The sequence below is a fragment of the Hemiscyllium ocellatum genome, chromosome 20, assembly GCF_020745735.1.
Source record: "Hemiscyllium ocellatum isolate sHemOce1 chromosome 20, sHemOce1.pat.X.cur, whole genome shotgun sequence".
NCBI lineage: Eukaryota > Metazoa > Chordata > Chondrichthyes > Orectolobiformes > Hemiscylliidae > Hemiscyllium > Hemiscyllium ocellatum.
Window position 1 is genome coordinate 19,524,960 of NC_083420.1, and position 13,267 is coordinate 19,538,226.

Consider the following 13,267-nt stretch of genomic DNA (forward strand, 5'->3'; position numbering starts at 1 on the left):
CAGGTGGACCTCATAGAATATAAGATCCCTGCTTGGGCTGTTAAATAAATCCAAACAGCGAATCCTGGTTGGCAGGTATAAACAGGAGTGTCAGAGATTCTATCATTCCTGGAGCTGGCTATGACAAATCTGGACAAGTGTCAAGCACTATGCAAGTTTAAATAAAGGGTGAATTGGTGTGATGGGATACCAATCTCTATGGTAGTATTTCACTTTACAAGAAATCACAGTTGCATTATTCTTCAAGTAAGACCCTGAAACTTTTCCCTTGGCTATAAAAGGAATGGAGATAGGCCAAATCACATACAGTGTGGAAACAGGCCCTTCGGCCCAACAGGTCCACAACGACCCGCCGAAGCGCAACCCACCCAGACCCATTCCCTTACATTTACCCCTTCACCTAACACTATGGGCAATTTAGCATGGCCAATTCACCTAACCTACACAAATTTTGACTGTGGGAGGAAACCAGACCACCCGGAGGAAACCCGCACAGACATGGGGAGAATGTGCAAACTCCACCCAGCAGTCAGTTGTCTGAGGCAGGAATTGTACCCAGGTCTCTGGTGCTGTGAGGCAGCAGTGCTAACCACTGTGCCACCCACACCAGAATTTTTCAAAATTCCTTCAATATCCAAATTGAGCTGGGCAACTGCAGAACAGTTCACGAATTGAGAGATGGATGAACTAGAAATCTATGACTTTGTTGGTCTATTCAATCACATGTGATCGATTTGAATACACATTGGGTGGGAGCAGGGCATACCATAATAATTGTAATTAGTTTTGGATTGCTCTGACATAGAGCTAGCGGAAACATAGTTGCCTAAATCGTCCCTTTCTGTGATATAGATTTCAGTGATTCTTTAATGTATACCGGCATTCATAAATAATGCAAACAGAGAAAAGAAACAATGGTAATTCTGTTCATTTACCTTACACAGACTCACCTTGATAAGACTCAATTACTGCAACCAGAAAATCTGATTCCTCAATTATTTTTTCTTCAATGGATTTTTTCCCCATTCCAAAATCTCGTAACGTGCTGAGGGAAAATCTTCGCATTTGCTTCCATGATGGCCCATGACCAAAAGTAATACCTTAAATTAATCAGAGAGAAGCAAACAAACATTGTGATTCTTGGAATCCTCATTTAAAGTGACAACTTGCCTCTTAGAAAGAAGGATATGACTAATGAGAGAAATAGGATACCATGATGTGCGAAAGGTTTGCATTTCTGAAGTGAATTATTTCTATACTGAACACTCCTGGAGATAACATCCAGGCATCCAAAATGCTTCAGTCACTGAGTTAGTTTTCAGGTATAGTCAATGTTAGCACACAGTTAATGCGCTAACCAATTTACACACAATGAGCCTCCACAAACTATTTTGGAGATATTGATGGAGGGATGAATAGGATCATAGTGACATAGGAAGAGGAGAAGGCCATTAAGCCCCTCCAGGCTATCCCACGATTCAGTGAGATCCTGGGAGATCTGTGGACAAACTCCATTGCTTAACAAAAATCACATACCTCGGATGTAAAATTAACAACTGATCCAGCATCCACTGTCGTTTGTGGAAGAGAGTCCCAAGCAACTGCGATCCTCTTGGTGTACAAGTGCTTCCTACCATTTTGCCTGCTTGGTCTGGCCCTGCTTCTCAGACTCTGCTGCCCCTCGTTCTAGAATCCCCAACCAATGGAAATAGTTTCTGTACCTACTATTTTTTCTGTTTATAGCCTGTTTCTTTTCCAGTTTCTTTTCTTGTTTATAATTGTCCTGTTACTATCTCAAAGACTTCAATCAGATCATCCCTTCTAAATCCAAGAGTAAATCGGCCTAATTTGTATAATTGTTCCTCATAACTTGACATAATAGCTAGGACATGAGGAAAATGGTATTCTATTCTACTTTAAATAATACCATGAGACATTTTATTCCCATTGGACAGAGACGATGGGAAGATTTCCAAGAAATGTACCTCTGACAATACTGCATTCTTCCACTACCTGGGAGTATTAACCTGGTTTATATGTTCGAGTCTGGGATGAAACTTGAGCCCACACTGACTCAGAGACAAGTGGGATAGCACAGAAACAGGTTATTTGAACCAAATGGTCTATGTCAGCACTTGTGCTCGACACAAGCCTCCTCTTACCCATCTTCATGGAACTTAATCTCAGTTGATGAGACATTAAATATTCATCTTAGTTTGAAGTACAATCTGGATCTGTTAAGCAAAGATATTCAGAAACATGAGGTAAAAATGAGCCATTTCTCAGTGTCAGAACAAATTATGTTCCCAATCCTCCATATTAGTGGCATTTTTAAAATCCAGAAAAATAGGGTGCTAGATTAAGTTGCTAAACATGCCAATACTAACATCACCAATTGTCATTTTTTTTTAGATTCCCTACAGTGTGGAAACAGGCCCTTCAGCCCAAACCAACCCTCCAAAGAGAAACCCATCCAGACCCATTTCCCCTCTGACGAATGCGCCGAACACTATGAGCAATTTAGCATGGCCAATTCACCTGACTTGCACATCTTTGCACTGTGGGAGGAAACCCACGCAGACACAGGGAGAATGTGCAAACTCTACACAGACAGTCACCAGAGGCAGGAATTGAACCTGGGACCACAATGCTGTGAGGTAGCAGTGTTAACCACTGAGCCACCATGCCACCCCGAATGGTGGCTATAGTTATTGGATATTGTCTCATTAAATATAACCATATGTTTTAGAAATTACACGGAATTGGTTACAATTACATTCAAAGAGTTTTAAAATATCCTTCAAAGTTCTTAAATGCATAATACTTAAAAAAATTAACCTTTGCCAAACACTGAAAGGTATTCATTATCCAAAGAGGGACAGAATACACCCTGATTTTAACAAAATAAATATTACAACAGTGAAGATGCAAATTACCGTGTCCTTTCGCAAGATCTTCAAATATTGGGATGTGTGCTCTTTCTCCAAATTCTTCTGCATTGTTGGTGAGAGCATCCTTCACTGCATCATAACCGGTCAGCACCACTGCAGTTGTGGGTCCCAGCTTGATGCTAAATACCTCGCCATATTTCTCAGATAGCTTCAAGAAAAAGTTTACACAGACAAATTATTACAAGTTTTTCCACAACATGTTCATTTGTTGTTCATTACACTAGTGACCTTTCGGACTGTTCCATGAACCACACACCGATCTCTCACTCAGCAGCACTCACCAGCTCTCAGGATTTACACCGGACATTCACATCAGCTCCAGCTCACCCTCAGACAACTTTCAAAGGCACCAGCTTCAAATCCATTTCTCACATCCTTGACATGTCTTTCACATTTTGCAGCTCTGTCAGTACATCACTCAGTGCAGGTGCTGTAGATAGTCCCACAATGCCCTTCAGGAGGGAATTCAGGATTTAGACCCAGCCTCAGTGAAGGAACAGCAATGTATTTCCAAGTGAGTGGCTTGGAAGGAACTTGCAGGTGGTGGGTGATGTTCCATGTACCTGCTGCTCATATCCTTTTCAATTGAACTGACAATGAGTTTGGAAGGTGCTGTGTGAGGACCTTTAGTGAATTTCTGCAATGAATCAGGAGACTGTGCACACTGCTGCTACTGAGTGTTGGTGTTAGAGAGACTGGTGATTGTGGATGTGTTGCAAATAAATTAGAGTGCTTTTTTGAGGATGATATCAGGCTTCTTGAGTGTTGTTGGAGCATCAAGTGGGGAGTATTCCAACACACTCCTAACTTGTGTGTTATGGACGGTGGACAGGCTTTGGGGAGTCAGGAGGTAAGTTACTTCTGGCAGTATTCCCAGCCTCTGACTTGCTCCTACAGCCACTGTACTTGTGGCAAGTCCAGTTGAATCCCTGCTCAATGGTAACCCCCAGGATGTTGATAGCATCATTCCCTTATTGGAGATGGTCATTACCTGACATTTGTGTGGCAAAAATAGCACTTGCTACTTGTCAACCCAAGCATGGACATTATCTAGAACTTAGGTAAAAACAATGACTGTAGATGCAGGAAACCAGATTCTGGATTAGTGGTGCTGGAAGAGCACAGCAGTTCAGGCAGCATCCACGGAGTAGTAAAGTCGACATTTCGGGCAAAAGCCCTTCATCAGGCATAAAGGCAGACAGCCTGAAGCATGGAGAGATAAACAAATCATCTGCCGACATTTCCACCACTTCCAAAAAGACCCCACCACCAGGGATATATTTCCCTCTCCACCCCTTTCTGCCTTCCGCAAAGACCGTTCCATCCGTGACTACCTGGTCAGGTCCACACACCCCTACAACCCACTATCCCATCCTGGCACCTTCTCCTGCCACCACAGGAACTGCAAAACCTGCGCACACACCTCCTCCCTCACCTCTATCCAAGGCCCTAAATGAGCCTTCCACATTCATCAAAGTTTTACCTGCACATCCACTAATATCATTTATTGTATCCATTGCTCCCGATGCGGTCTCCTCTACATTGGGGAGACTGGACGCCTCCTAGCAGAGCGCTTTAGGAAACATCTCCGGGACACCCGCACCAATCAACCACACCGCCCTGTGGCCCAACATTTCAACTGCCCCTCCCACTCTGCCGAGGAAATGGAGGTCCTGGGCCTCCTTCACCGCCGTTCCCCCACCACCCGGCGGCTGGAGGAGGAACGCCTCATCTTTCATCTCGGAACACTTCAACCCCAGGGCATCAATGTGGACTTCAACAGTTTCCTCATTTCCCCTTCCCCCACCTCACCATAGTTCCAAACTTCCAGCTCAGCATTGTCCCCATGACTTGTCCTACCTGCCTATCTTCTTTTCCACCTATCCACTCCACCCTCCTCCCTGACCTATCACCTTCATCCCCTCCCCCACTCACCTATTGTATTCTATGCTACTTTCTCCCCACCCCACCCTCCTCTAGCTTATCTCTTCACGCTTCAGGCTCTCTGTCTTTATTCCTGATGAAGGGCTTTTGCCCGAAACGTCGATTTTACTGCTCCTTGGATGCTGCCTGAACCGTTGTGCTCTTCTAGCACCACTGATCCATTATCTAGATCTTGTTGCTTTGGAACACGGGCTACTTCATTATCTGAGGAGTCACGAATGATGCTGAACATTGTGCAGTCAGCATAGAAAATAGATTCCCTACAGTGTGGAATCAGGCCATTCGGCCCAAGCAGTCAACATCAACGCTCCATAGAGCATCCCACCAAGATCAACACTATCTTATAGCACTGCATTCCCCATGGCTAATCCATCTAACATACAAATCCCTGGTCACTAGGGGTAATTCAGTATCACCCATCCACTTCACCTGCCTATCTTTGGACTGTGGGTGAAGACCAGAGCATCCAGAGGAAACCCATACAAACATGGGGAGAATGTGCAAACTCCACACAGACAGTTGCCAGAGGGTGGAATCGAACCTGAGTGCCTGTTGCAGTGAGGTAGCAATACACACTACTGTGTGACTGTGACACCCCAAATCATTGATAAATTGTCCCACTTCTGACCTTATGATGGAAGAAAGTCATTGATGAAGACATTGAAGATGGGTTGACCTAGGACACTACCTTGAGGAACTCTTGCAGAAATGTCCTGGAGCTGGGAAGACTGACTTCCAATAACTACAACCACCTTCATTTCTATCAGATTTGATACCAACCAGTGGAGAGTTTGCTTCTGATACCTAATGATTAAAGTTTTGTTCGGGCTCCTTGATGTCACACTCATTGAAATATGGCCTTGATATCACAGACTGTCACTCTCGCCTCACCTCACCTCTGGAATTGCGCTCTTTTGTCCATGTTTGGACCAAGGCTGTAATGAGGTCTGGAGCTGAGTGGCCCTGATGGAACCCAAACTGGGCGTCACTGAGCAGGTTATTGCTGAGCTGGTGCTGCTTGATGACACCTTCCATCATTTTACTGATAATTCACAGTGGACTGATGGAGTGGTAATTAGCCTTGCTGGATTTGACCTGCTTAGGACGTAACTGGGCAATTTATCACATTGTCAGGTAGATGCCAACATTTTAACGGTTATGGAATAGTTTTATTCCAGAGTCATATAGGTGTACAGCATGGAAACAAGCCCTTCAACACATCTTGCCCATTCCACCCAGTTTCATAATTTGAATTCATCCCATTTGCCTGTTTTTGTTCCATATCCCTCCATAAATCATCCATCCATGTACCTGACTAAATGTTTCTTAAATGATGAAATTGTACTCACTTCCACCATTACTTCTGAAAGGCCATTCGACACAGTTACCATCATCTGTTTGAAATAATTGCTCCTCTGGACCCTTTTGTATCTCTCCCCTCTCACCATAAACCATTGCACTCTATTTTTAGAATCCCCTACCATGCGGAAATGCTTATGACTGTCTACCTTGTCTACAGCCTCAACAAAACACAGCTCCTATACTCAGCACACTGACTAATGACAGCAAACATGCTAAACACCCTCTTCATAAACCTGTCTATCTGTGACTCCATTATCAAGGAGCCCCCAGATTTCTTTTTTCTCTAACACTCCCCAGGGCTACAGAATTGACTGTCTAAGTCCTGCCCTGGTTTGCCTGACCAAAATGCAACACCTTGCACTTATCTATTTAAACTCCATCTACCAGTCCTCAGCCCACTGGCCCAGTTAATCAAGATCTCACTGCATTCCCAGATAACTGATTTCACTGTTCACAATTCCATCAATTTTGGTTTCATTCACAAGCATACTAGCCATATCTCCTACACTCTCATCCAAATCATTTATATTGAAGGGAGTCAGAAACATGGTGACATTACAGTCATTTGAGAAACAGTATTGAGCAAACTGAAACTCTGAGCTAACAAGTCCCTGGGCCTTGGTAGGCTTAACCTTAATGTCTTTAAAGAGGTGGCTAATGAGGTAGCAGATGCATTAATGTTCATTTTCCAATGTTCCCTAGATTCTGGAAAGGTTCCATTAGGCTAGAAAGGAGTAAATAAAACTCTTCAATTCAAGAAGGGAGGCTGAGAACAAGAAACTAGGGGCCAGTTAGCTGGAAGTCTGCCCTTCAGGCAATGTCGAGCACAGAGGAGGTAATACCTGAGCATGAAGGAAAGATAAAGGTTACAAGGGTCAGCGTGGATTACTGAAAGGAAAACCATGCTTAACCAATTTATTGAAGTTCTTTGAAGGAGCATCATGTACTGTGGATAAGTTGGAGACTGGAGCCATGTCACACTTGGATTCCAGAAGATGCTTGACAGGAAGCTACATAAAGGGTTATTGTGCAAAGTAGGAGTTCATGATGCAGGAGGTAACGGAGGACGTGTATGATCAGAGGACGGGCTGGCTGACAGCAAACAGTGAGCATACAGTTTTTTTTCCTGTCCAGCAGGATGTGATGAGTGGAGACTGACAGAATGCTCAATTTATATCAATGATTTATATAAGAGGAACAATCTAGCTACATTTGCGGATGACAGAAAGATAGGTAAGACCATATCCTGAAAATGACATAGAGAGCTTGCTACTTTGGAATTACAGACAGATAGAAATAAGTTGAGTGAGTAGCCAAAAAAATCAGACAGAAAGAGTACAATATGACCAAACGTGAAGGCATCTTAAACCTCATTAGTCAATCTCAGATAACATCCTCTTACTGTCTCAAAGACTTCAGTCAGATCATCCCTTCTAAATTCAAGAATAAATCGACCTAATTTGTACAATTGTTCCTCATAACTTGACATAATAATAGCTAGGACATGAGGAAAATGGTATTCTATTCTACTTTAAATAATACCATGAGACATTTTATTCCCATTAGACAGAGACGATGGGAAGATTTCCAAGAAATGTACCTCTGACAATACTGCATTCTTCCACTACCTGGGAGTATTAACCTGGTTTATATGTTCGAGTCTGGGATGAAACTTGAGCCCACACTGACTCAGAGACAAGTGGGATAGCACAGAAACAAGTTATTTGAACCAAATGGTCTATGTCAGCACTTGTGCTCGACACAAGCCTCCTCTTACCCATCTTCATGGAACTTAATCTCAGTTGATGAGAGATTAAATATTCATCTTAGTTTGAAGTACAATCTGGATCTGTTAAGCAAAGATATTCAGAAACATGAGGTAAAAATGAGCCATTTCTCAGTGTCAGAACAAATTATGTTCCCAATCCTCCATATTAGTGGCATTTTTAAAATCCAGAAAAATAGGGTGCTTGATTAAGTTGCTAAACATTCCAATTGTCATTTTTTTTAGGTTCCCTACTGTGTGGAAACAGGCCCTTCAGCCCAACCCAACCCTCTAAAGAGAAATCCATTTCCCCTTTGACTAATGCACTTAACACTATGAGCAATTTAGCATGGCCAATTCACCTGACTTGCACATCTTTGCACTGTGGGAGGAAACTCACGCAGACACAGGGAGAATGTGCAAACTCCACACAGACAGTCACCTGAGGTGGGTATCAAACCTGGGGCCATGATGCTGTGAGGTAGCAGTGTTAACCACTGAGCCACTATGCCACCCCAAATGGTGGTTATAGGTATTGGATATTGTCTGATTAAATATAACCATATGTTTTAGAAATTACACAGAATTGGTTACAATTACATTCAAAGAGTTTTTAAAATATCCTTCAAAGTTCTTAAAAGCATAATACTTAAAAAAACTAACCTTTGCCAAACACTGAAAGATATTCATGATCCAAACAGGAACAGAATACAGGAGTTGAAAAATGTGGTGCTGAGAAAACACAGCAGGCCAGGCAGCATCCAAGGAGCAGGAGAATCAACGTTTCGGGCATAAGCCCTTCTTCAGGAATGACGACATATAGCCTGGCCTGCTGTGTTTTTCCAGCACCACATTTTTTCAACTCTGGTATTCCAGCATCTGCAGTCCTCACTTTCTCCGAGGGACAGAATACACCCTGATTTTAACAAAATAAATTTTACAACAGTGAAGATGCAAATTATTGTGTCCTTTCACAAGTGCTTCAAATATTGGGATGTGTGCTCTTTCTCCAAATTCATCTGCATTGTTGACGAGAGCATCCTTCACTGCTTCATAACCAGTCAGCACCACTGCAGTTGTGGGTCCCAGCTTGATGCTAAATACCTCGCCATATTTCTCAGAAAGCTTCAAGAAAAGGTTTACATGACAAATTATTACAAGATTTTCCACAACATGTCCATTTGTTGTTCATTACACCAGTGACTTACAGACTATTTCATGAACCACACACCGATCTCTTACTCGGCAGCATTCACCAGCTCTCAGGATCTACACCGGACATTCACATCAGCTCCAGCTCACCCTCAGACAACTTTCAAAGGCATCAGCTTCAAATCCATTTCTCACATCCTCGACATGTCTTTCACATTTTGCAACTCTGTCAGTACATCATTAAAATACAATGTAAAACACTCACTAACATCCTGTTCACTCTCTCCACTATGCTATCTCAAGGTATAATGATACATCTTGACTCAGTCATCATGAGATAGGCTAGTACAAAAGACAAATCTCTGACCACATCAGCGGTGGGCTCCTGACGTTGGTTGCAGAAACTACTTGCGCCCTTGTGATGAAATGGAAGGTTTGAGATTGAATCCCCAATAAATCCTTGTGGTTTAACAGGAGAGAATTAAGTGTGTGAGGGACAGGGCACAAATTTAAAGGGTAAGGATGCAGGATCTTACAGTCCAGGATATGATCTGGCTTCAATGCTGGAAGACATTTACTGGTCTAAAGTCAATGAGTGTTTCTTCAGTTGATATCTCCTATTCACCAGTGACCTTTCAGACTGTTCAATGGGCCACACACCCAGGGTGAACACCACTGTCCCTGGGGATGGAAAATGTCATGCTGACCGGTACCTGAGAGAATTCTGCAACTGGTGGACACTGGAGCGGTGGAAGAATATGGCCACCCCCTCCCACAGGGGATATTTATTGAAATTCTTCCTTACTTCTGTTTTTTTGTCACAATATATTCGTGGTGCCTTTTCATCTTTGAGTAAGGTTAAACACTCAGACACTCCCACTAATGTGGGTGGTCAGGTTACAGGGGACGAATACTCTCAATTCCGTTACCTGGCCAACATGGTATCAATTTTCAGGGTAATATCAGCTGGATTCTGGTTGGTTTGCATTGGTGACAATAACTCACATTGAGATCACACCTTCAGAGCAGAAATTCACATCCCCAAGCGCTGAACACAAATGGGAAAGAGCAAACCAGGTTTCTGATTCACTGTCCGAGTCTAACTCACTCTTACCTTCATCAAAGATTTGTTCATCTTCTTCAGATCCAACATGTGCAGGTTCCCGATCACTGGGAGAGAAGGGGGTCCCGGAGGGTAGTTGATGATCACAGGATTTTTCAAGCCGCTGTTGAAATACAGCAGGAGGATAATGGTCAGAGCCCCCAGCAACACCAGGGTGACGGCATCCACAGGGAAAACACTTACAATCGACATCTCGGGATCAAAACTGGCAATAGGAGAGGCCGCGGCTTATATTCGAGCTCTGCTCCTGAACTGAAAAGATTCAAAAGGGAAACCTCTCACTGGTCGATGCGTGTTTGCTCTCGGATTATCTGAACTTTCCCTTGTCGAAGCCCTGTTATGTAATGAACTACAGTGGGTGGCAATAATATTCAAACCAATTGGAAGGCTGGAAGGAAAAGTCCGTCCCTTGAAAAAACATCTAATGTCTCAATTCCAAGCAGTCACTGAAAATTTCCACCCACCCCCCCCATCACCACCTCCTCCTCCTCTACCTCGTGACACCCGTGAAAATGCTGGTATTGCTGAATCTGTTGGGAAAATGAGGCAAAGTCAGCAAAAAGGAAATTTACAATGCAGAGAGAAACTAAAGTCCCGTTCTCCAAACATGTTTTGAACAGCGAGGCAACATTCACTAGTGAGAAAGAAGAGGTTTGTTAATATTGATTTCCACTGATTTTTCACAAAACAAAATCCCCCTGCGGGACGTGGGTGCTGCTGGCTGACCAGCATTGATTACCCCGTCTCATTTGCCCTTGAGAAGGTGGTGGTGAGTTGTCTTTTGGAACCACTGCAGTCCAGGCGCTGTAGATAGGCTCACAATGCCCTTAGAGAGGGAATTCAGGATTTTGACCCAGCCTCAGTGAAGGAACAGCAATGTATTTCCAAGTGAGTGGCTTGGAAGGAACTTGCAGGTGGTGGCGTTCCCATGTACCTGCTGCCTTTACCCTTTTAAAAGCAACTGACAGTACGTTTGGAAGGTGCTGTTTGAGGATCTTTGGTGAATTTCTGCAGTACATCTGTTAGACAGTGCATCCTGCTGCAACTGAGTATTGGTTGTGGAGAGCCTGGGTGATTGTGGATGTGTTGCCAATCAAGGAGACTGCTTTTTCTCAGGTGGTATCAAGCTTCTTGAGTGTTATTGGAGCTACACGCATCCAGACACGTGGAGAGTATTACTTCACACTTCTACCTTCTGCGTTGTAGATCGTGGACAGGTTTTGTGGAGTCAGGAGGTGAGTTAATTCTCACAGTATTCCCAGCCCCTGACCTGCTCTTGTAGCCACCGTAATTATGTGGTAAATCCAGATGAATTTCTGCTCAATGGTAATCCCCTTGGTGTTGATGATAACACCATTCCCTTACTGGAGATTGTCATGGCCTAGCATTTGTGTGGCGCAAATGTAACCTACCGCTTGTAAGCTCAAGCCTGGATATTATCCAGATCTTGTTGCATTTGAACATGGGCTGCTTCATTATCTGAGGAGTCACAAATGGTGCTGCATATGTAGTAATCAGCAGAGAACATAGCTACCCTACAGTGTAGCAACAGGCCATTCAGCCCATCAAGTCCACGCTAACCCTCTAAATAGAATCCTACCCAGACCAAACCTCTATCTTATAACCCTGCATTCCCCATAGTTAATCCACCAAACCTACACATCCCTAAACACAATGGGCAATTCAGCCTGCCCAATATACTTCACCTGCAAATCTTTTGACTATGGGAGGAAATCAGAGCATCCGGAGAAAACCCATACAAACATGGGGAAAATGTGCAAGTTCCACACACAGTCGCCTCAGGGTGGAATCAAACCTGGGTGCCTGGTGCAGTGAGGTAGCAATATGCACCACTGAGCCACCGTGACACCCCAAATCATTGACAAATATTCCTATTCCAGAACTTTTGATGGAGGGAAGGTCACAGATGAAGAAGTTGAAGATTGGTTGCCCGAGGACACTACCTTGAGGAACTCCTACAATAAAGACATCTCGGAGATGATGACCAGACTACTCCGGCCCCTTGGCATTATAATAACCCACAAATCTTTCAACACACTGAAAGAGCTCTTGATTATCCAAAAACATACAGGTTAGGTGAATTAGCCATGCTAAACTGCACATAACATTAGTCGGGGTAAATATAGGATAGGGCAATTGGTCTTGGTGAGTTACTCTTTAGAGGGTCAGTGTGGACTTGTCGGATCAAAGGTCCTGTTTCCATACGGTAGAGAATCTAATCTAAACTAATCTAATCCTGCAAAAATGTCCTGGAACTGAGATGACTGAACTTCAACAATTACAACCACCTTCATTTCTGCCAGACTTGATACCAACTAGTGAAGAGTTTGCCTCTGATATCCATTGATTCCAGTTTTGCTCAGGCTCCTTGATGTCACACTTATTGAAATTTGGCCTTGATATCACAGACTGTCACTCTCAGCTCACCTCACCTCTGGAATTCAGCTGTTTTGTCCATGTTTGGACCAAGGCTGGAATGAGGTCTGGAGCTGAGTGGCCCTGATGGAACCCAAACTGGGCTTCACTTAGCAGGTTATTGCTGAGCTGGTGCTGCTTGATGACAATGATGATGACACCTTCCATCACTTTATTGATAATCGACAGGACATAACTGGACAATTTACCACATTGTCGGGTAGATGCCAACATTGTAAGGGTTATGGAACAGTTATTCTGGAGTCATAGAGGTATACAGCAAGGAAACAGGCCCTTCAACCCAACTTGCCCATCCCACCCAGTTTCATAATTTGAACATGTCCCATTTGCCTGTTTTTGGTCCATATCCCTTCATACCTATCTCATCCATGTACCTGTCTAAATGTTTCTTAAATGATGAAATTGTACTCACTTCCATCATTACCTCTGGCAGGCTGTTCTATACATTCTCCATCATCAGTGTGAAAGAATTACCTTTCTGGACCCTTCTGTATCCCTCCCCCCTCACCTTAA

At 43.5% G+C, this 13,267-nt stretch overlaps 1 protein-coding gene across 1 annotated transcript in view; it reads right to left on the reverse strand.

The window, feature by feature from the left end:
- Positions 1-10,489, reverse strand: part of LOC132825580 (uncharacterized) — a 53,503-nt gene extending 43,014 nt beyond the window's left edge. Inside the window, exons 1-3 of the mRNA XM_060840960.1 lie at positions 10,289-10,489; positions 2,937-3,099; positions 951-1,100 (exon numbers count right to left, since the gene is read on the reverse strand). Of these exons, the coding sequence (XP_060696943.1) occupies positions 951-1,100; positions 2,937-3,099; positions 10,289-10,489 (514 nt within the window). The remainder of the gene's footprint in view (positions 1-950; positions 1,101-2,936; positions 3,100-10,288) is intronic.
- Positions 10,490-13,267: the final 2,778 nt, after the last annotated feature.